The sequence below is a fragment of the Carassius gibelio genome, chromosome A11 (assembly GCF_023724105.1).
Source record: "Carassius gibelio isolate Cgi1373 ecotype wild population from Czech Republic chromosome A11, carGib1.2-hapl.c, whole genome shotgun sequence".
NCBI classification, from domain to species: Eukaryota; Metazoa; Chordata; class Actinopteri; order Cypriniformes; family Cyprinidae; genus Carassius; species Carassius gibelio.
In genome coordinates this window covers 3,812,223-3,835,574 of record NC_068381.1, presented here as the reverse complement: position 1 = coordinate 3,835,574, position 23,352 = coordinate 3,812,223, and the positions used below count along the sequence as shown (strand labels likewise).

The 23,352-nt window shown below is 36.7% G+C and overlaps 1 protein-coding gene across 2 annotated transcripts in view; it reads right to left on the bottom strand.

Annotated features, from left to right (window-relative positions):
• Positions 1-23,352, bottom strand: part of LOC128022061 (E3 ubiquitin-protein ligase TRIM62-like) — a 43,893-nt gene extending 20,541 nt beyond the window's left edge. The window contains exons 1-2 of one of the 2 annotated variants that reach the window (XM_052609279.1): positions 23,155-23,352; positions 21,526-22,026 (exon numbers count right to left, since the gene is read on the bottom strand). In XM_052609279.1, the coding sequence (XP_052465239.1) occupies positions 21,526-21,933 (408 nt within the window). In that variant the 5' untranslated portion in view covers positions 21,934-22,026; positions 23,155-23,352. The remainder of the gene's footprint in view (positions 1-21,525; positions 22,027-23,154) is intronic. The other variant, XM_052609278.1, reaches the window with a different exon arrangement.

Sequence of the window (23,352 nt, the reverse complement as noted above, 5' to 3'; positions counted from 1 at the left end):
TAGTGGTTGACCGATATATTTCCAATGCCGATATTTAGTATTTTTCAAACATTGGCATCGGCCGATACGTTTTTCTGCTTGGCTGATGTGTTCGAGGCGGGACTTTTATTTTGAACTCACAATGCTCACATTCTCCCTTTTTTTCGCAGGCATCCTTAACAGTTCTATCTAATACGGAAAGAAGTCTGTCTACTAATCAGAGAGAACGGTTAAACAAATAAATTAATGTATACAAAAAGTATTTTAACGATTGCTTTTATATTATTAGTAATAGAAAGGCAAACATTTTACTTTCTTGTTTGCCATCAGCATTAAGAGAATATGCATTTATATAATTTAAACAAATCTTTGAATTGCTAATGAACATATAATTTCACAGGCATTGCAAACTTGCAAAAATACTGAGTGCCCTGTTGGTTAGTGTTTACTTCCTTTTTAATTATATTTTTATTTAATATTTATTTACTTGTGGAAAATACTTTGCCATCTAAAGTATGTTTATTTTACACATTTATTTTTTTTATCCATTGTTAAAAATATTAATAAAAAAATAATGATATCTGCTTTATATCAGCTATCGCCTCTTAGTTGCTTTTATTCTGCAGTCAGCTTGTGATTCAGCTGCACTTGCCCTCTATGCTGTCCATTACTGTAGTGACATCTCAGGGAAGATCATCCCTGCTGTGATCACCTGCAATAATGAATACCCATGTATATTATTTATTAAAAACAACTAACATAAAATGGAGGAAATATCGGGGGAAAAAAGCACACAAATTGGCCTGCTGAGTCAGGTAGGATAAATCACAGCTTTTCTAAAAATGTGCTCAAACTGCGCTACAAATGCTAATAGCTGCCTTTCTCCCGGTATCAGCAGAGACTACAGCCTGTGTGAGGGGAGGGAGGGCCTGCACCCTGCAGTCTAAGCACGTCATCTTTGCCATCGCACACTGACACAGCTTGCAGCAGTATGATAATGCATCTGAGAAGCAGACAATTTATAATGCATACACCACAGCTTTCAAACAGCAGACAGGGTGAGGATTCAGCTCTGGATGGCAACAAATGACTCTGCACGATTTGCATACATTCAACTGGTTTCTAAAAACAGTGTTGAATGCACCAATTGCAAGCACAGGCTGTGTGGTTGCACCTGGTGCTGCCATGAAACGACTTTCCTCAAATGCTTTTGTTACAGGTCTGCCATGCGCAAAAAAGTAAATGCAAAAGCAATAAGCATAGAGGCTGACTTTGTTTACAACCAAGCTGCAATTGCACAACCACTGACAGTACGGTTGGTGTCTATCACTGTCACGACTTCCAATCTGAGAAGGTTCATGCAACACGTTAGATGCCAATAACAAACAAAGCTTCAGCTCACAACTGACAAATCTGACCTTTTTTTTTATCCCAGCAGTCCAGCCCTCCCACTCAGTCCAATGCATGAAGATGAATGCCACAGTTTCTAACTGATGGATGTCTGTATCAAAGAATGGGCCATGAGGAAAAGATTGCTGCACAAAGTTTACCACTCCTCAATGGCTTTGACTTTCAAAAACTGGAGAAATAGTTTACGACGTGCAATAATTTGAATAAATCTGTTGAATTGGGACTAAAGCCTAATCGTAAAGGAAGTCAGGCAATGCAGAAGCAATCAGCACGCTGTCACTGTCAGCTCCATGCTTTACATCTACCTTATAAATTTCCCTAGCGGGTAAACGAGTGACTCGGAGATGAGTAAACTGCTGGCTTAAAAACAGACAAGATGTTTTCCCCCATTTTCCTGTCATGGTAGTTGAGAATTAACCTTCAGCAAAATATGACGCAAGGTAAATGCAAATGAAGGAAGTGTGTTGTATTGAGCAGGTTAGAATATAGGCCAAGTCATGTAAATGATGAATGCAGCGACAACACCCCCTCCCTCCCTAACAGCCTACTACACAACTTGAATAATTGAATGTAAAATAAAACGGCATAGTCTTTACTGTAAGAATTAAACTTCTTTTGTTTTTTATTAAAGCTACAAAATTACTTCAGTCAAGAGCACCGAGTGATTTTCATTGTAAGCAGCAGGAATATTAGGGAGCCGCACGAATCCATTTTACTATTACACACATAATTTCATCTCAACTACTTACGTTCACTTATTGCATAAACAATGAAGGTTTGTATGGATAAATCACCAAACACCACATTTTGACACATTTTTGCTTGTCCGTGTTTTGTTCTGTCTCTGAGCACATGCACAGAAAGGAACAGCATGAATAAATCTAATAAACTTTAATAAATCAAACATGTCCCATTTTGCACAAGTCAGGTTACATGATTTTACTGATTTGCACGTGAAATTGGGCTTTTACAGAGAAGCGAATGTGTACTGCTGGAAAGGGGGCAAAATGGGGTGCAATAATAGTTTTCGCTCAATTCTTGTATTTTCATAAACATTGGAGAAAGAAATCGAAATCAAAACTGTATTTTGATTAATTGCACAGCTCTAAAACTTATTGAAGAGCTCTATGACCTAATGGGACAATGATTTTGCATAGTAACTCTTATAACGGTCTGCAAGCCATAGATGCGTCTTCGCTGACGGATGTCTACCTGATTTGTTAAAACGTTTCCATTTACACTTGGCCACTTAAATGTGTCGACGCAAAACTGATATAAATCCGATCTTCAATTCCCACGCTATATTTAAATTTAACAGAGTTCACGTCAACAGAATCAAAAGATAAGCGCTGCATTTTATTAATTATCAGCTCATTTAAAGATCAAAGCAGGCAATAGGAGAGTGCACATCATCAGCCATGGAAAGATCTGGAAGGACCTGTGCTATCACACAGCAGTGCAGTCAGTCGGTGAGCACGCTAACAGATGACGTCAAACCTAGCAGCATTCCATAAATACACAAAACAGAATCCTACTATTCGCCAATGCAATGATTAAATTCAAGCACTATTCAGCATACAACCTCTTCGAACCAAATTTTGACAAAATGTTATACCTTGGAAATGGTATATAAGACTTTTTAATAGTTTTTAAGACCCTAACTAAACTAAAAAGAAAGTTATTTAAACAGACATGTATGTAAATTATACAATGACTTTCTTTTTCATTTCCAAAAACCATGATTTTAACTGTATATTACTGTAAAATGACATTAAATATAATTGCAGTTATTCACCATATATAGTATGGAAACATTTTACAGTAGTATTTTAAATGTTAAAAACAATCATTTTTTACAGTGTATAAAAATATAAATACTTAGAAATTCATTATTTAGATTTTCCATAACATATTTTTAATGATTAAAACAAGAACTACATTATTATGCAAAAAAATGACTCATACCAGCCACCCCTTTTGGGTATGAGGGGAGTCTTGTTGACTTGCCACATTAGGCAGAATCCTGGGTTTTGGCAGGCACTGCGTGTATTGCCTGCTGCTTCTGCTTAAAGCTGCCAAAAGGACTTGTTGAAGTCATGAAGGCCCTTTATGAGCGAGAAAAACACAAAGGGCTCCAAGCAGTTTGAACTTGCTGTGCAGGGACCAAGGAATAAAACAGAAAATTAGGCATAACTGACAGACCAGTTGTGGACTTCATCAGCTGTGGACAAATTGACATGATTCATTCTAAAGCAACGCTGCATGATGTACTGACAAACAGTATCTAGCCATTTACAGTAGATGCCATCTAGATCATGGGGTGATTCGAATCATCGGCTGATGATCACTATCGGCTGATAATCGCTGTGGGATGCTTGACTGGCGGTCTCTATAATAAACCAATCTCAAGCTGATGACGAGTCCGTCATGAGAGGTTTGCCGCAGGTAAATGTTGCTGAAGATAAGGTACAATTCATATTTCTTAATTAAATAACTTTAGATCAGACATCATTACACAAACATGCGCTCTCCCTTTCAAAATGCACAAAATGGCTTCAAATCACCACATTGCATCTGCACTGCTCGCTGCACAGTTGACACAGGAATTTCCACTTGCTCAATCGAGTAGTGTCACATCGTCACTAAAGTTTGACACAGGCAGAGACTGGATTTTTTCCGAAACAGGTAGGGTACAAGTGATTTCAAAACATTTCAGCCGGTGTATATATATTGTGGATATATTATTTACCTGATATAAGATGCATTTGGTTTTGAGTCAAGCGCTACATTGAAGTACTACGGTGATATTTCTTCAGCGCACAGCGCGAGCAGGTCAAACTATGCAGAATATTAATAACTTTGACTGGGACTGTTATATACATACTATTATAATGAGAAGACCATTATACTAAAATGCTATGAATTTTTAAGAGTTTAGCTGCCGTGTTACTGCAAGTTGTTTCGTGAAGAACGCGTCCACAAAAGAAGTTTGCATTCAGAGCCCCGCAGATATGTTCATGTGCATCCGTGCCCTTTTTACAAATAGCCTATAAGTCTTAATATTAACGTTATGTTGTATAAATAATGAAGCGTATTCTATATGAAATTATGAGCTGAATCCCATCGTTTAAAAACTTGCTATCAAATGCGTCACTCTACTGGTCATCTTCAGTGTGCGCAGCTCAAAACAGAAATGCATAACATTAACTGCTAACGTTTTAGGCTAACATTATAATGAGAGCACTATTGTAAAATAAAAAAAATGTTCATTGTTATGGTTTCGCCGACGTTAAGTGTTAGCTATCTTTTCATCAAAACATAAAACATAATTTACTTCGTTTGTATCTGCGGGGCATTTGTTACACATTTTCCCTGTGTGTTAACATCAGTGATGACGGTCGAATGTCTGACTTGACTCTTGTTAATGTGTTTTGCCCCGCCCCCAAAACATATGATTTGACTATCAGTCGAATATCGGCAGGAATCGAAAAATTCCGATTCGACTATGAAAATCCTTAGTCGTGGGACACCCCTAGTTGGCAGTAATGTACTTATAATTCTGAATCGCTGTAAAGCAAGAAGAAGAAGATGCCTCACATGCCTGCTGCTGAGAATGAGCATAGGAGAACATGCTCAAGATAGTAGAGTTCGGACATGGCCTGAATCAGAGGTTTAAAAAAAAAAAAAAAAAAAAATTATATATATATATATATATATATATATATATATATATATATATATATATAACGTTCAGTTTCTTGCAAAGACTGATCGTTTTTTATTTTTATTTTTAATTAAAAAAATCATTTGAACATTTCTAACAAATCCATAGAGAGTGACTGATACAATCAATGTCATGGAATACACTTGTTTGTTCACACTGAGTTCACAGTTTTAATGTCAGTTTCCTTTAGTTTATTTTAAAGATCTAAGGTAAATTATCTCTTCGCTTTCAGTATGCTTATAAAGGTCATGCAAAATGATATCAGCTCTCTTCAAGTTTGGCTAATAAAGTTCCAGGAATTATGCTAGGAAACCATTAAATTTTAAATAAATTTGAAATCATGCTGACTTGAGCATTATGATATGTATGATATTTGTACCCTCAATATTCTTAAGGATAGTGGATAGGCAACTCATTTCTGACACGTATAACTGCCATTTCTTGATTATTATCAATGGTTTCCCATTTATGAAAAGTAGAAGATTAAAAAACGAACACATTTTAAAAACTTTAAACAGGATTTTTACTTTCAGGACCTTAGTGTTGCACTCAACAAACACTTTATTTAACTATCTCAATCAAACTTTTAAGACACCATTAACACACAGCCATAAGTAGAACCCTTTTCCAAAGATCCCAATCTTGATTCAAATATTTTAAATGGCTCTATTTCCAAGTGTCCTCTTCCAGTTCCCAGGCGAGAAATCTCATTCTGGTCCTACAGCGGACAAAGCCACAACTGTTTGACAGGAAATGGCTTTAGGCAGTCGTTATCAAAGGTGGCTGAACAGAGCTGAACGCAGCACTCAAACAGAGACATCAAAATGGACGAGCAACTTCCATTTACTGAGTCGCTGAAAGAGTCTGATGGGCCCAATGACCCTTGCAGTGGTCTCTAACAGCTCCATCTGAGGCTGTTTGCAGAATGAAGAAAATTCCTAAATTATTTCTTCAAGGTAAACCGTGTAATTTCTGTAGTGGTGGCACCAAACAAAATGACATCCTTCACCCTTAAGGGCAGTTAGTTATTAACATCATACCTCATGGATTAACATCACACATTATTGAAATCAAAACAGCCTCTGGAACGTTTCAGCAGGGATTCCAATCGCAAAAACAATTGCGCAGCCTTGGAGTGCATCGAGTATTATTCAAAAACATGTTAAAAAACTTTTTCTTGTATTTGCATGCAGTGAATGATCATGCAATAAACTACTTTAAACAGTGCATATGCAAATCTATGCAAGAATAAAAAGGCAGAAAGATCTTAATTATGAAAGTTAACTAATTATGAAGGCAAACAAAGCAGAGAATACATCTTTTTACCTTAAAAAATTAACTAAGAATATTTTGTATTTTCAAAAGCATTTAAAAACTTAAGAATTTGAATTCCTGAGAAGAATGTTCTCTAAAAAAAAGTAAATAAATATTTTTTTTACATAACCATTAACATAACCATTTTTACAAAAATTGCTCAATTCTCATGAAGCCACTCACAACGAAACTACTTATTGTAAATAATGTCTTAAAAGTTAGGACTACTTTTTAAATCAATTATTTAAAAAAATACATGGATCATTTAAAAAGAATTACAATGCAATTGCTGCACTCTCATGAAGTTATTTGTGAAAATAATTAATAGAATCATCGTAAATAACCCAAAGTTTTTTAAAAGTTGTTTAGCAGGTTTTGACATTAACAGTCACACAATAAGATCATCACTAAAATGGTAAATAAATAAAAATAAAAATGCATTCGTACAAACCTCTTCTCAAACTTCTTCCTCAAGAAGATTTTCATGAATCTGACCATTGAACATGAGCATGAAATTTCTCAGATTAGTGTTCAATAATACCAGCTTGTCAAATGAAAAAAAGGTTCTCAAATGCTGTAAACTTCTGCAAAAAGCACAAGATCTGATTCAGTCCTTTGCTTCCAACAAGGGTCAAGCTTACTGAATGGTGGGACATATCCAGTCTCAACGCTGGACTTTCATGCTGTTGAACAGTTGACCTCAATCTGAAGCAGAAAACAGGCACGGGCTCCTCACGGACCAACTGGATGCCAAAGAACAGTGCGAAGCGATGAAGGGGGCATCTGGAGAACAGATGAAACAAACGTGGGCCAGAGCCTGCAGCTCGCCACAGGCGGTCTGGCATGATTTCCCTGTGGCCCGGAGCATTTCACTAAACCCAAAAAGCAAAGCAAGAGGTCTTTTACTGAGGGCAACACACATCGCAACACACAAGGATGTGTAGCACACATATGGCTATGCTCTGATGTACAGCACTCATAAGCATCCATCAGCAGGCCGTCTAATTGAGTAATCTGGAGCTAATCAGGGGCAGGAATTAGAGGAGATTACATACTAGTCTAACACTGGTTTCAGAACAATGGTCAGTAATCTGTGCTAATTCCCAAAACTAATCAGGGGCCGGGGCTCTAAATATTAGATTTTAGTAGGGGGCCTGCATCTGTTTGTCATCATCAACAGACAGAGATTGAACAAGCAGAAGAAACATATATTCAGAGCCACAGAATTAAACAAGGTAAAGATAGTAATGGCAGGGCTCAACAATGGCGATAAATCTCCATGTACCATAGATACAGCTATTAAAGCAAATTAAACATGTAAAATAGATGTAAACAGAAATGAGAATGGAGAAAAAAATATTAAATGAAATACTTATCTACAAATATTCTGATATTTTAAAAAAATTATATTTAATAATCTTTCTAAAAGCAAAAAAATTTGGGGTGGGGGAAAGTGAAAGTGTAAAAAATAAATAAGCAAATTTTTTATTATAAATTATTTACAAACATCCTGAAAGAAACATTCTGCACAAGCATCAGATACAATTCTAGTTAAAGGAAATATATGTCCAAAGGGCTATTTAGTACTTTTGCAGCAATTAGATTTGATTACTTATTTATTTTTTTACATTAAGAGATAACATTAATTCTGAACTTAGATGAAGATTCATATGTGAAAAGTGTGACAATCTACAGGCCTCATCTCGGATAAACCAGTGACAGCTGTAATCTTTTCCCTAAGCACCTGCTCTCATGAACCAATCCTATATCTGAGGATCAGCATAAGAAAGTGTTTAAAGACTACAACAGGTTAAGAGGTTTAGGCTAGTGGACTACTTTTACTTCCAATTCTCTTCGACGGCATACAAATTTGTTCTTTCTGTAAATGTTTGAAGGGAATCTCCAGACAATCCAATTCCACTGTGAACAGAAATTTCCTGAACTGTTACAGTGGACATAAAGCTCAAAGAGAAGCATTCATGAGAGTATAAACATCTGAAGACATTTAAGATAACGCAATGAAATAACTTAAAGCTATAACATGTAACAATAATTAATATTAAATGAATCATAATTATTCTCATGTCCCATTATCACAAATACAAATTTGAATGACATGAGTTGAGCAAATGGCATAATTAAATTTTCTACTTCTTCAGTGCAGGCAAAGATGCAACGAACCACAGCTTGTGGTCAGTTCAAGGTTGCATCAGGTCACAGTCTCTCCCACTGCCTCGGTGCAAAGCAGTCAGCATGAGAGAATGTTAGTTATACGCTTTGTCACTGTGTATTAGGCCTTCCGCCAAGCATGTAAAGCCTGTAATGTGTCTAATGCAACATGACCGTTCTGCCGTTGCCGATGGCTGTGATTCTGTGTGAACGTGACAAAACCTCACGACCACCCGCTGCATTTCCATTTGTTAGAATACCTGAGGTAAAATAAATCACTTGATAACAATCTCAGAAGCCCCCTAAAGTCCCCGACCAACTAAAAAAAGCTAACATTTCTCAAAAGGAAGTTGTGTGGGGGATGAAGAAAAGATAAAATGGGGATGAAACAATTCAGAGAGAGATAAAGCAAAGGTATGGAGAAGATCACGGGTGATCTTGAAGCTACATAACAGCAAGGTACAAAAAAAAAAAAGAGATAAAGATTAAATATAATTTTATTTGTCTATAAACACCATTATAATGCAACACTTAAAAAGATACAGGCCATTTACTGCCGACAAAATAATTGTGAATGTTCAATATATCGGCCAGATATTAATGGCTCTTTTTGAAACGGGGGCATATAGGGAACATACATAACAGCTGAAATCTTTCAATTGCTGAATTGTTAAAAAAAAAAAAAAAAAGGATACATTTCTGATCTAACTGCCTTGAGTTATGCCAAATGATGAATCACTATTACTTATTTTAGACTTATTCGCCTGTTTGCACTACGCACACACCTACAAAAACACATTGTATCCAGTAAAAAGGGCCTCAGGGTTATAAGAGACAAAGAGCATACAGACCTGCCACAGGCATCTCAAATGAACCCATCCCAACAGACTCTCTAGGGCAGTGGTCCCCAACCTTTTTCAACTCGCGGCCCACACAACCAAACACATATGTTTGCGCGGCCCACTTCAAAAAAATTAACTGACCCCGCTATTGTTGGGTTAATAACTTAGTACTCAGAAGCTAGATTTTAAACTATATTTATTGAATAAACTAGGGCTGTGCGATATGGACAAAAAAAAAAAAAAAAAATATCGCGATTTTTTTGATTAATTTTGCAATTGTGCTTTTACAGTCATAAATGCATTCAGGATTAATTTGAAACATATTTCCAAAAGAAAACCAATCAGAGCTTTATCAAAAAGTTGTAACATCTCTAGAACAGACATAAGTCAAAATTATCACTATAGTGAAGATGTAAAAAAATGTATAGACTTGTGGCAAAAAAAAAAAAAAAAAAAAATTCCTGTATACAGGGACTTTTTTTTTCTTTTTTGCCATGCATTGTTCATAGAGCTCATTAATTGTAGCTGTGCCTCAGGTGTTTGCAGTGTGTATACAGTATGTGTATGCGGTCAGCAGTGAGATCGCATAAATATAACGCGAAAGTACATTCAAATAATGCACGAGTGCGAATCTCTCTGTTCGCAGCAGATTTCCTTTGCTCTGTCACAAAACCGGTCGTGCTTGCTCAGATACACGCTGCTTTGAGAGGAGAGAGTGTGCACACTTAAAACGTGTCTTCTCTCACTTAAACTGCATCCTGTTCACTAACAAATTCACTCTATGCTCATGTGTTAGACATGAATTATTTTCGCACGTTTTTATTTCTAGCCTTTTACCGCAGTGAGAACGCTCTGATCCGTCAACATTGGCTCAGAAAAAAGGCGCATCACAGACAGTGTGTGAACCTGGAGTTAGGCATATGCGCACGCTCAAATCGTGATTTTAGGACGTTTTCTTTTAATCGCACAGCCCTAGAATGGACTGGAAATGAACAGAAAATAATTGGCGGCCCACCTGCAATACCACCGCGGCCCACTAGGGGGCCGCGGACCACAGGTTGAAAACCACTGCTCTAGGGTTCACTTATTAGGGCCTCAGCAACAAGTAAAACCCATTGTGAGTCAGCTCCCTTACAACGTTTTCAACCCACTCATTTTAAAAGCACTGATCATGATTAAAGACTACTGTAGATCCTTCAATGTGAGAATAAATTAGGGGTGTTCCGGTTTCAGAATTGGTGATCAGGGTGGGGGGGGGGGGGGATGCGGATAGCGTGTTTCATTGACTACGTTTACAAGCTGTTAAAATTCGGGTTATGATCGGGTTAGGGTCACTATTTGGGTTTCTGAAACATTCGGGATAACCCGTTTACATGGGTGAGCAGAGAGAGTTACTCCTGTATACATGGAATGCAATATGCGTCATTTCCGATTCTTCTTCCTGTATCCAAAGACTCAAAAGACCAAGATTCCTTGCGAATAGAACATGCGCAGAACACACATTTTGATGGGGATATGCCGAAACGCGTTTACAAGACCAAATATTCGGGTTAGAAAAGGGGTACCACAGGTATAATATCAAGGTTTTTAAAAACCGGGATATGAGCTGTGACGGCCCGAGTGGTGGCCGCACAAGAGCGGTGAAGTGGATGTATCCAGCGCACACACACATGCATACATATATTTACACAAAGGACATTCGTTTCAGAATGAGCTTTATTTAAACTTCTTATTCATTTTCATTTGTTTCAGTATGATCGCATAAGTAACCACAGGAAACACAATTCATTCATTCATTCTCTATTTATTGTTAGGTTTGCATAAGTTTACATTTACATTCACAATACATTGTGACTGATTTGAAGTGCACACAAATTAGTTATGTTGTATCTGTTATTTATATTTGTTTCTATTTTGAGTTTAAGTTTACCAGTGATCAACTTCAGCCATGGTCCGTTGCAGCCGCATCCTGGTGTGACGAAAAACAAGAGTCCGGCAGGAACACCATATTTAAGCTTATTGATTCCGTCTGGACGTACCATTCACTGGGAGTTTCCGGGGGGAGGAAGGAACGTTGATGTGTTTATTAATTGATTTATTTAGTTGTACATTTATGATATTTGATTACATTTTGCTTTCCTTATCTTTATTTACAATGTATCTCTGTTTGATTTGATTTTGATTTATGTAAGGTTATATGTTGTATGTAAAGTTAAATTGTTTCCCCTCTTAATTTGTAATGGGCCCATCCCTTCCTTTATAAACTGTTGCTTTGTTCATTTGAGCAGGTCAGTTTTAGTTTGTTTGTTTGGTTTTTGTCCAATTGTTTTGATCTCGGTTTCTGTTTGTTTATTTTTGTTGTAAGGGTGTAAAGTTATTTTGTTTTGAGGTTCAAATAAAGACCCCTTTGTTTGCGCAACGCTTGTGTTCCTTGTTCTTGGCTTCTCGGTCCCTCACATGAGCATATCCGGGTTTTTGCCGGTGTTTACATGGCTAATATCCCGGTTTTGAACGGGTTATTGGCTGCATGTAAACGTAGTCATTGTCTCGACACCATGCTAGTGGATCTGCCTTAGAGTCAATTGGTTGTTCTTGGAGATAGCGGGTTAACTCCGTGTCAGCGCGCGCTCTGATCTGTAAAGGGACAGAGATTTCAGACCTCCGTTTATTAAGGAGATCCGTCACAAAACTCATCATCCGCCCCAAAGTTTTTTGAGCAAATTTCAAAGCCGCATCCACCCGCCATCCGCTGATTGTTTTGCGGTCTATGGACGATGCAATGCTTTGCTGATGCGAGCCGCAAAAAAAAAAGCCATTGTCTGTTCTAGAAAGGATGCAGCAAAGATATTTAATGCTAATGTATGAGGCATAGGCCTACGCTGCGTTTCATTTACGATGAGATGCGCTCTAGTTCACAGTGCAGTGCTGTTACTGTATTTTCTGATCAAATATATGCAGACTTGCTAGTTATAAGAGACTTCTTTCAAAAACTTCTGAATGGTAGTACACTGCTAACAATATTGCCATAAAGCAACAAAGGATCTGCTTCCATTAAAACATTAGCAAAGGTCAGAACTCGTGTTTAATAATCTGCTTACAAAGAAACAGGAAATGGCACGAAATCAAGGAGAGAGTACAAGTGCTGGCGATTGTTGATGGCCCGCATAAAGGACATTAAGAAAAGCCTTGTCCCCTCAGGGCTAAGAGTGCATTAGTTGGCAGTGAAATCCCACTTTCTTCTGAAGCAAACACTAGAGCTCTAAACAAATCCATTGCTATCCCCTATAGCATCTAGTCTACATTAATACACACAGAGCATGTTGAAGAGGGTGCACGGCTACATGCTGCTCGGTTGGTCGATGCTCAAGTGCATTAGGAATGTAACATAAGCACCTGGGAGGGAGAAGAATTGACGGAGGAGAGTGCATGTGCAAACATCCGTCAACAGATGCTGCTGTCACATCCCACAAGTCTGATAGGTCAAAAGTGTGAGACATGTGAAGTTAAGGAGATTACACAAACGCCGAGCATATCCTGCAACAGGCAAAATCCAAATCTCACAGCGTTGTGTGGCCCAGCAGAGAGAGCCGACATATGCTCCACGCTCGACTCGCGCTTGCCAGGAAGCTGAAAACCAATCCAATTAGACCTGCCTGCATCAGAATCCTTCATTATGTATTTTTTTGAAAAGCACACTAGCACAAAAACATCACGTAAGCAGCACTAATAAGTCTGTTGAGACTAAACAGACTACAAACGAGAGGACAGCGGTGGGAACCTTAAACAATTTAACACAGTAGCTCCAGTTATTTAATGATTCCCTTAACAATTCTTTTAGTAATGCTTTATGTTTTGAACACAATCAAAATAAAAAAATTTAACTTTTTAAAATAAATGTTCTCTTTTAGTAAAATACCATTTATTCTGAAAACATGTTTGTCTGTAACTGAATTAGGGATGTCAAATTTCGATTATGTCCATGATCGATCGTCGTTTAAATTAACGATCAATTAATCGATTAATCGTTAACCATAATACTGCAAAATGCGTCTATTGCAGGCACACAGTCAGCGGTATGACAGGATGTGCAAAAGCCACACACACACACACAAAACGCTTTCTCACTTGAATTAAAGAGGTTTTAGTCTGAATAAAATGCTAGTAGCAGGATTATAAAATGAATAGATGCGATTATGATCATTTGATAAAATGAAGAGAGCGCGCCATACTTTTGAGGTCATTTTACTTTGTTGACAGTTTCCAATCCCGCACGGAGAACGCTGAACGCGCCTCTTTAAATGGTTTTGTGGTGCTCGTTGTTGTATTTTAAAGCACAATTACAATGTTTTCAACTGACATTATTGTATAAAATTATCCGAAATGTGGAGCGCGTGTGACTGCGCTGCACATTAAGTGAACTACATCGGCGCTGCTGCACCAAAACACACTGTTGCTCACATTAATTTGATCCTGCTGGATTCTGTCCTAGAAAATGTCAGATTTTTTAAAATCCGGCATACAGCGCATTAGATCGTGACAGTGCATGCGTGCAGTCGAGGATGACCCTTACGAAAATTAACCATGGTTTTACTACAAATAAAACCAAAAAACCATGGTTACTATAGTTAAATCATGGTAACCACAAAAGAACCATGGTTTTGCAATATTAACCATAGTTTAACCATGGTATTTGTAGTAAATCTGTGGTTATACAAATGGTGGTCAACACGCCAAAAAACCATGGGTTACTACAGTTTTACTATAATAAAACCATGGTTATTTTTCGTAAGGGGAGCGAGCGCGGATTTGGCTAGATTTATTTGGAGGTTATTGCTCATGTCTCATTCGGCACAAATCGAAATGTTTCCATATTCGCAATGTATTTGAATGTTAAACTATTATTTAGAATGTAAACTAGGCTTGTACTTAACACGCATTCGCATATAGACGGAAAAGATGATCCTCTTCATATGAGCAAAAACGTCCTTGGCATAACAGCAGAGTGGACCGGTATACTACGGTCTATTTAAACTGAATGCTCCTGGAATGTGTCGGTCACAGCGCCTATTAATTGCTGTTTTGAATCCAGCAATTATTTATTTAGAAATGATAAGATCTGATTATGACAAGTGTGGTATAAAAGCTTTGTTTATTAGAGGAATAATAGGTTAACTGGAAAATGTTACATCGCGACCATGCTTTTGGACCCCATAGTCTTCATTTACGCGGCTTTGTTCTGGTTTGCCGGTTGGTCACGAATTTCCACAAATTCAGTATATTTAGGCATTGTTTCTTTTCCTAAATCTTCATAGTCTAACCCTCTAATTTCCCAGGTTTATTTTATTATCTTTCGCTTTTAATAACTGTTTTCGCATCTCTTACTGTGGTAAACATGGGAAGGGAAATTAAAGATTTCATGAATTAAGAATTCGTTCGATTTATTAATTTGTTCCCTTATTTCACTTAAATCATGGGTTATTTAGGGAACAAAATTAATGAAACATGGACAATTGCCACATTAATAATTCGTAGGAATGAATTAACAAGTTGTAGGAATGAATAGACTACCTGTCCTGTCACTGTGTCCCGCAGCCCTGCAAAGCGCACGATATAAAACAGTTATCTGATGAAATGATTAGTAACTACATTTCTATTGCTTTTAATGTTGAAGAACTTTTATGTTGTTTCTATTTTAATGTACTTTAAAGTTTAAATCACATTAAAAGCTTAATTTGTACATTGTGAATGAATGATGATGCTTTTATATATCGTCACCGTCACTCACAGCCGCTTGCACGTGTTGAGTGCGCATGAGCCGCACGCAGCCCAACATTGAATCGGTTAACCGACCATCGATAGCCTTAATCGATTGCATCTCTTATCGACAATTAATCGATCATCGATTAATCGTTGACATCCCTAAACTGAATGTTATCCAGTTATAAAGAATTACATCTTACAAGAAGTTCGGTTTGCACTTAATTTTGAGTTTGACGTGATGAAATGAATGAATGGTTTGGCGAATACCTCTCAGATTGATTAAAACCAAAAACGCATGAGTTTGAAACAGATTTTGGACTCCAGAAGGATTCATTATAAAAGGCAAAGACATGGCAACAAGTGAGCACATTGCAATAGGTCGTTTTGTTAATTTAGTCTTTTTCAGCTCAGTCTTCACTTACAAATTCGCTTAAACTCTCTCAACCTCTGTAGATTCAGAAACCACACACACATCAAAAATATTCTGAGTATTTTAGTCGAGATGCTGAGTTACAACTGTTCAGGAGTTGTTAACGGGAGTGACAATTCAATGATTCTTTTTACAATGATAAAAAATGGAAATGGTTTTCAGTTGCCAACCCTAAAGAGCAGTCTTTATTATCCCAGTAACACTTTACAATAAGTTTTTCATTTGTTATCAATGGTTAACTATATTAGTTAACATGTAATAACATTAAACAATACTTGTATAGCATTAATTAATCTTATTTTTAATCTCAACATTTACATTTTAAATTTCAAAAATCACCAATAAACGCTGTCTGTACGTGTTTCAGCTTCTGTCACCTCTCTACTACAGTCTTTGCCCATTCAACCAGATATGCAATGAGAATTAAGCCTGGAGACTGAACAGGTCACTCAAGTACATTCTATGACTCAACCCTGAACCAAGCGGTAGTAGATATGCCAGTGAACTTATATAGATGCAATTTTAATTTTATCCTGGATCTTCAGAAAAGCTTGTATTTGTAAAGTACTGCAATCTCTGAGGGGTTTAGTTATTTTGATTGCAACTGTATATACAAAGACCTCTATCTATAATATTGCTTTCTCCAGTGAAAGTTTAATCTGAATCAGGATAGAAATACGCACAGATCAAGCACCATGCAGAAGAAAAACTTTCCAAAACAGTTCTTAACAAATATGTCAGTGGATTTTGACAGGACAACAGGGGATGGACCTTTTCACTGGAGGAAGTATTATTATGGATTATTGATTCATATTTTTTGCCAGGATTACTTGTGAATTATTGTGATGCTTTTATCAACGTTTGGAGTCTCTGATGGCACCCATCTACCGCAGAGGAGCCATTGGTGATGATGCTTTATCATGTAATGCTACATTTCTCCAAATCTGTTCTGATGAAGAAACAAACTTATCTGTATCTTCTGGGTAAAATTGTAACAGATTTTTATTTTTGGGTAAACAATTTCTCAATAACAAAAAAATAGCACAAAGGGCTAATTTTGAGCTACATGAAAAAAAAGCGAGAAATGTCGGTTTTAGTTGATTTTGAGCGCAAAGGCTATTCCAATAAATATACACATATAGACAGAATTGAAGTATTGTTGGGGAAAAACATCTGATGTGTAACATTATATTAGATCCAGGCATTACATATTCTTAATATAGGTTTACTCATTAATTTCATTCTAACAATAAAAGAATCACTCACTGCTCTTAATTGAACTGCATTTGTAGTTGCTATAATTAATTTATTTGTAATGAACACTCTAAAGGGATTTTTAAATTTGATTTTGTTTTTCTTGAATGCTTTTTGTTTAGATGTAAAATAAAAAAAGTCATGCACTGTTTTTTCTTATATTTGTTCTGCTGTTTTTTTATTTGTTTTTGATAAAGATGATAAAGATAAAATAAAAAATAGCTATGATGTGACTTTTAATATAGAAATTAATATTAAGAAAAGAAATAAAGGAAAAGATGCAATGTTGCAGGTGATTTTGCTTTGGAACCTTCAGAAAACTTGAACTCGATTTTTCTCAGAACTGACTTTGTTGACTCGAATTCAAACGGGTGTAACTCAGCCATGCTTTGTCAGATTCAAACAAATCATACATCATTTTGAAGGTCTTTTAATGGAGAAATTTCACATATTTTAAAGTGCTTGATTTTTTATTGTTGTTATATGCATGCATCAAGAAGCACTTTTGTGCATCAATGCAAAATTGCACCACATAAAACGAAACCGTAAACATACGCAGCTATTCTTTCTAGATAACTATACACATCTGGCATGGGTCTGTGCCGCTGATGGAACACCGACACAGAATTTTTATTTCCTTTCCCAGCAGCCTATTTCCCTTAGCCTCTACTTAATCACAGAGGTGTCTGAACTCTAAAGGTGTCATTACAACAGGAGAGCTGGGACATGAATAAAAAGAGCGAAAAAAATGGTGAGAAAGACAGAAACCATGAGGCTGATAAAGTGTGAGAAAGGACACTGCATGAAAGACTCTAGAAGGAAGAGGATGAGAGCAAGAATTCTAAAAAAGAACAGGTTGGCTGATGGCCAACATGATGCTGTTATTGTAATGATGCAAGCAATCAGCTAAAGTGCTCAGCCAATGGCCATATTTTGTTCTAAAAGAGACTATACAATATCATCAAAGTTTCTGTCCTGCCAGTGCTGACATCTGCAGACAGTTGACCATCGATTAAATCTAATAAAAGCACTGAATACTGGCACTTCAAGTAAGAAATGACTGCTTGAGTCTGTTTCAGTACAGACAATGATCTTTCTATTCACACTGAAACACAGGCTCAGTCTAAGCAGAGTGATCTATTGTCGACTTGGCAAGTCATTTGTTGAAAAAGGTTCAGATCTGTGCCGCCTGTGTATGATCCTCTTTAAACCACAAATCTACTAATTCACCAGTTCACTAAAATTAGTATCATATAAAATCAGAGACAGGGCTGCATTGATAAAATTCGCATTTTAGGGGCTAAACATCACGTCATTGGTATTGGGGTCGCTTCAAACCGCGGACATGAAAAACAACAGCAGACTTGGCAACACTGGTTCAGGTGGAGCGGCATTTACTAGTTCACTGACAACTCATTTTCAAAATCGATAAAGAATCACCTCTGATTTTGAAATCAATTTTGTGTAGATTGTCAGTGAACTACGGCTCTGTGTAGTAAAGGCCAATCAGTGTTGCCAAGTCTGCGGTTGTTTTTCATGTCAGCGGGTCGAAGCGACCCCAATACAAGTAACGTGATGTTTAGCCCCTAAATTGCAAATTTTACCAAGGGAACCCCGCCAAAAATTTGTATTTTATCGCCCGGAACAAAAACGCGATTGGGATAGTTTTGAGAAGTAATTGGGCAGGATTTGTTTTGAAAACCTGGCAATCCTGATCTGAACGTACGTGCTGGAGATATACTACTAATCACAGGAGTGCCCTTACTGACTAGATGCGCATGAAAATTGCATTCGATTTTTTGCACTGCCCTAGTTTTTATCTTTAAAATATTATTTATTTCTGTAATGTAAAGCTGAATTTCCATCAGCCATTACTCCAAAGTGTCACATGATTTTTAAGAAATCATACTAATATGCCGATTTATTATTAGAATTATCAATGTTGGCAACAGTTGTGCTGCCAAAATATTTTAGTTTTTTTAGGATTCTTTGATGAATAAAAAGTTAAAAAGAACGGCATTTATTCAAAATAGATATTTAACAACATTTACTATCACTTCTTAATTTAACAGAACTTCCTTGCTGAATAAAAGTTCAAAAAAAGAAAGAATAAAAATTTACTGTAGTGTATATTGTTAGAAAGATTTATATTTCAAATAAATGCTTCAACAAATTATCAAAGGTTCCAAAGAAATGTTAAGCAGTACAGAAGTTTCCAGAACTGATAATAAATCAGCATATCAGAATGATTTCTGAAGGTCATGTGTCATGTGAGGAATGATGCTGAAAATTCAGCTTTGTTTCACAGGGATGAATTAGATTTTAATGTCGAAATCTAAAAACATTATTTTACATCATAATAATGTTTCACAATAAAAAAATGTTTCCCTTTATTTCAGAAAAAAAAAATGCAGCCTCGATGAGCATAAGAAACTATTGTAAAAACATTACAACTTTTGACCAGTAGTGTATGTATATTTATATAGAATAATTATTCATGTTTTGCATAATTTACCACAAAATATCACAAAGTTATAGTAACTGCAGATTTTTTCCTCCTCAGCGCAGGTTTACTCATGTTAATGCTAACAGAATAAACCTTATGAGTACTTTATTGATTCCCATGTAATGGCACATCTTATTAAACCCCATCCAACACTCAAACTCATTTAGCCAAAGGGTTTTGTTGTGGATAAACGGTTTCATTTACACCCAAGAGCTGCCCAGGAATTCCCTAGCAATTTGTTATTTGTTGTGTTAAATGTAAATTGCTGTGTGTATAAAGTACACACTTGGCATTAGCGAGTATGCAGTTTCTGATGGGGAGTATTTCAATGAAAGCCATCCCTCGATGTGTGCATCTCAAATGACATGGAATGGAATAAAGTCTGTCCTGAAGTGTCTCTAAACAGACCGTATCAATTCCCCAACAAGAGTTTATAGGCATTTACCCTTCTGCAGTGCTGACTTCAAAAAGGGAAGGCATCTGAAAAACTCAGTTCGACCAAAAATCATGCATGAAATTAATTAAAACAACAGGAATAGTTAGCCCAAAAATGTATTCACCCTCAGGCTATCCAATACATAGAAGAGTTTGCTACTTAATTGATTTAGAGAAATGTAACATTCCATCACTTGCTAACAAATAGATCCTCTACAGTGAATGGGTGCCGTCAGTATAAGAGTGCAAACAAATAAAGCAAAGCAAATCAAAACCACAATAATCCTCAAGTGTTCCACACAACTCCAGTCCATCAATTAACGTCTTTTGAAATTAAAACTGCAGGTTTGTATATTTTCCAGCACAAAAAAACATGTTAAATACTCATATTAATTACAACGTCATCACACCATTCTTGAAAAATTAAAGTAAGCTTGTTTATCAAGCAATCTAAACACTTCACTTGTGCTTGGTTGTCTTGATTGCATCCGTGTCACTGCTGTTTCCTATCTGGATTTCAAGCACGTTCTCACTCGCAGACAATAAAAAAGTCCTACAGATAAGGCCAAGTTGCACTAAACACAAGTGTCACATTAAGCCACCTCTGATGTGTGTTGTCAGACCTCAGATGGAGGCGCTGAATGACCAATATGTCAAACTATTGAGTCCATTAAGATTTGTATTTGCATTGCCATCTAAACAGTACATTATTCCATGCATTCACCAGAAAAGCTCTGAAAGTGAGACAGAAAATGTGGGAGAAGTGTTCATAAATGCAAGGAGACCTATTCTTGCAGTATATAGCCAACAGTATTTAAAGGCATGGTACTTTTGAAGAACAGTATTTGCAAACAGGTGATGGTAAGGTTGTAAAAACCAGGAAGTACGGTGAATAAAGAGAACCTAACAAAGAGGCCTGCATCGGCTAAATAAATTATATGAAAAGCATTCGAGACAAACAACAAAGCTCTGAAAGCTCTCAAATGACCTCAAAGTAAAAATGAATCATTACAAAAGCAGAACAGTGTGGGAAAAACTCAATTTTTCAAAACCATTTGCAAGCTCATAAGGTAAATACCTGGGATGCGCTTCATTAATATCTCTCCAGAACAGCTGTCGGGATTAAACAAACAAAGATATTACAGGCTTCTGCCAATAATAAAAGTAATTAACTTATGAAAATCCAAGCAAAGATGGAGAAAGAGAAACTATAGAGTAGATACTCTGAACATCTACTGTACCACACATTCAGATAAAATGAACAGAAAAAACAAACAATGATCACCGCTGGCGTTTTGAGGTTTACAAAAATGGTAATAAGACTCATAAAGGAAAGACTCAATCACAGACCAGTTCAGATCAGTTTTTGTGGGTTTGGACATTAAATCCACACCTCATTCTAGATCACTGTAATCAGAAAGCATCTCAAAGACAACAGCAAGTTTTCCGATTCTACATTTCCGAAACACACATTATGTCACCTTTAGGTTATCATTATTACTGTCTAACTGCCAAGAGCCTAGGGACTGATCTTCCTTAAGGCCTGGGGCATTGTTTATTACACAACATTTTTAATTACGCTTTACAACCTGTAAAAAAAAAACACGTGCAAGATTATCATCAAATAATATTCTGATGGAAACAATAAGTGCTTTCATGACATACATAACCCAAAGGGCTCATAAAATCCAAACAAGCAGACCTGTATTTCCTCATAGGCTTCGTCAACGGTAGTGACTTGGTGCTGTTCGTGTAAGGCAGGCTCATCGCAGAAGAAGCACACCAAGCTCTTGTCACTTAAGCAGAAGAGTTTGACCTTTTCATGATCCTTGCATGGGTACGAATTCCTCTGGGCATTCAGGATGGCGTCCAGAGGGAAAGCGGCATACCTTTCCACGATGTTGGAAAGCTTCAGGCTCGGGGACAGAAGGGGATCCGTGAAGGTCCTTCTACACTCCGGACAGTCTCGTGTCCCATGGTGCTCCTGTCTGCTCCAGTGCTCAGTGATGCACTTACGGCAGAAGTAGTGCTCGCAGCCGAAACTGACTGGGTCTTGATAAATGCTCAGACAAATAGAACACAAGAGCTCATCCTTCAGACAGCAAGCCATTTGAATCTATGGAGGGTAAGTCATGCACTAACAGGACGTCCGAACTTTGAGTTCCTAAATCAGCTGGACTTGAAAATGTTCCTCTATTGACTCCTGAAAAAGAGCATACACAGAGCAAATAAGTAAGACATTAAAAAGACAGTTCTGCAAAAAGCATACATTGATATGTTTTATACTAGACTCTCGGATAAGCAGGCATAAAGGCTTTATACATGAACTTCACCCTACATCATCATGAATTGATCAGCAAATGCAGATAAATCTGATTGAAGGAGATTAAAATTATGATACTCCTTAATTAAAGGAGACTCGTCTGAAAATCTGATTATTTACTGAACTCATGCTGCAGGATTCAATTGGATCTTATCAAGCCTTTAATTTTCATTTAAGAATCTGAAAGGACTTTCCATGGCTACTAAAAAAAAAACATTAATTTCTAAATTAATTTTATACACACTGTCACTTAGTCACAAAGGAATCCTGTATGGAGACTCAAACTTGCAGACAGACAGACGGAAAGAAAGAAAGAAAGAAAGGGCTTAATAATAAAACATTCTTTATTTATTATTGTATATATATATATATATATATATATATATATATATATATATATATATATATATATATATATATATATTTTTTTTTTTTTTCCTAGTATTAAAGGTGTTTATTTTTGCATTTAATTTAATTTGTTTAATTTATTTTACTGTAGATGTTTATAATCTTATCAAATGCATTTAAATAAATAAAATTATTAAAAATTATATTCCATCGCTAACGTTACCCGCTAATCGAAGGCATTCATTTATAAAACAGATTAATTAATACAGACTCCCATAGACATCTACTAAATTCAATGTTACAAATCTAAAAAGTTTCTTAATGGAACACCTTGAATCTCTAAATCAGGTTATAAATACTTCCACCACAGACTTCCGTTGAAGTGAACTGGATCTTATGAAGCCCATTTAAATCAGCGGTAACTGTTAAACACGTTAGAATGCTTCTGTACTCAATGGCAATCGCACAAAAGTTATAAACATTACTACTTTGTTTAAAAATGACAGCTATTAGACCATTTTTCTTCGCTCTGTGCACGATTTTCTTTTCATTGTTTATCAAGCCGGCTGCTAAATAATTAGCCAGCTAGCAGGATGTGTAAACATATATTCCATCTATTCAATCCTCTCAAAAACTGACATTACCACTTTATTCGCTTACCCGGAACGGTCCTGACGCGTTGTACACTGGAAACAGCCGACTGTCACATAATTGATAGAGCAGCTGGTTGTTTTAATTAAAAATGTTCATCACGTCAGACTCATCAAAGGAGAAGCGACCGACCGCACGCGCAGCTCCTCACAATCCCGCCGCGCTACACTCGATCCAGAGGCGCACAGCAACGGAGCGAACCAACTC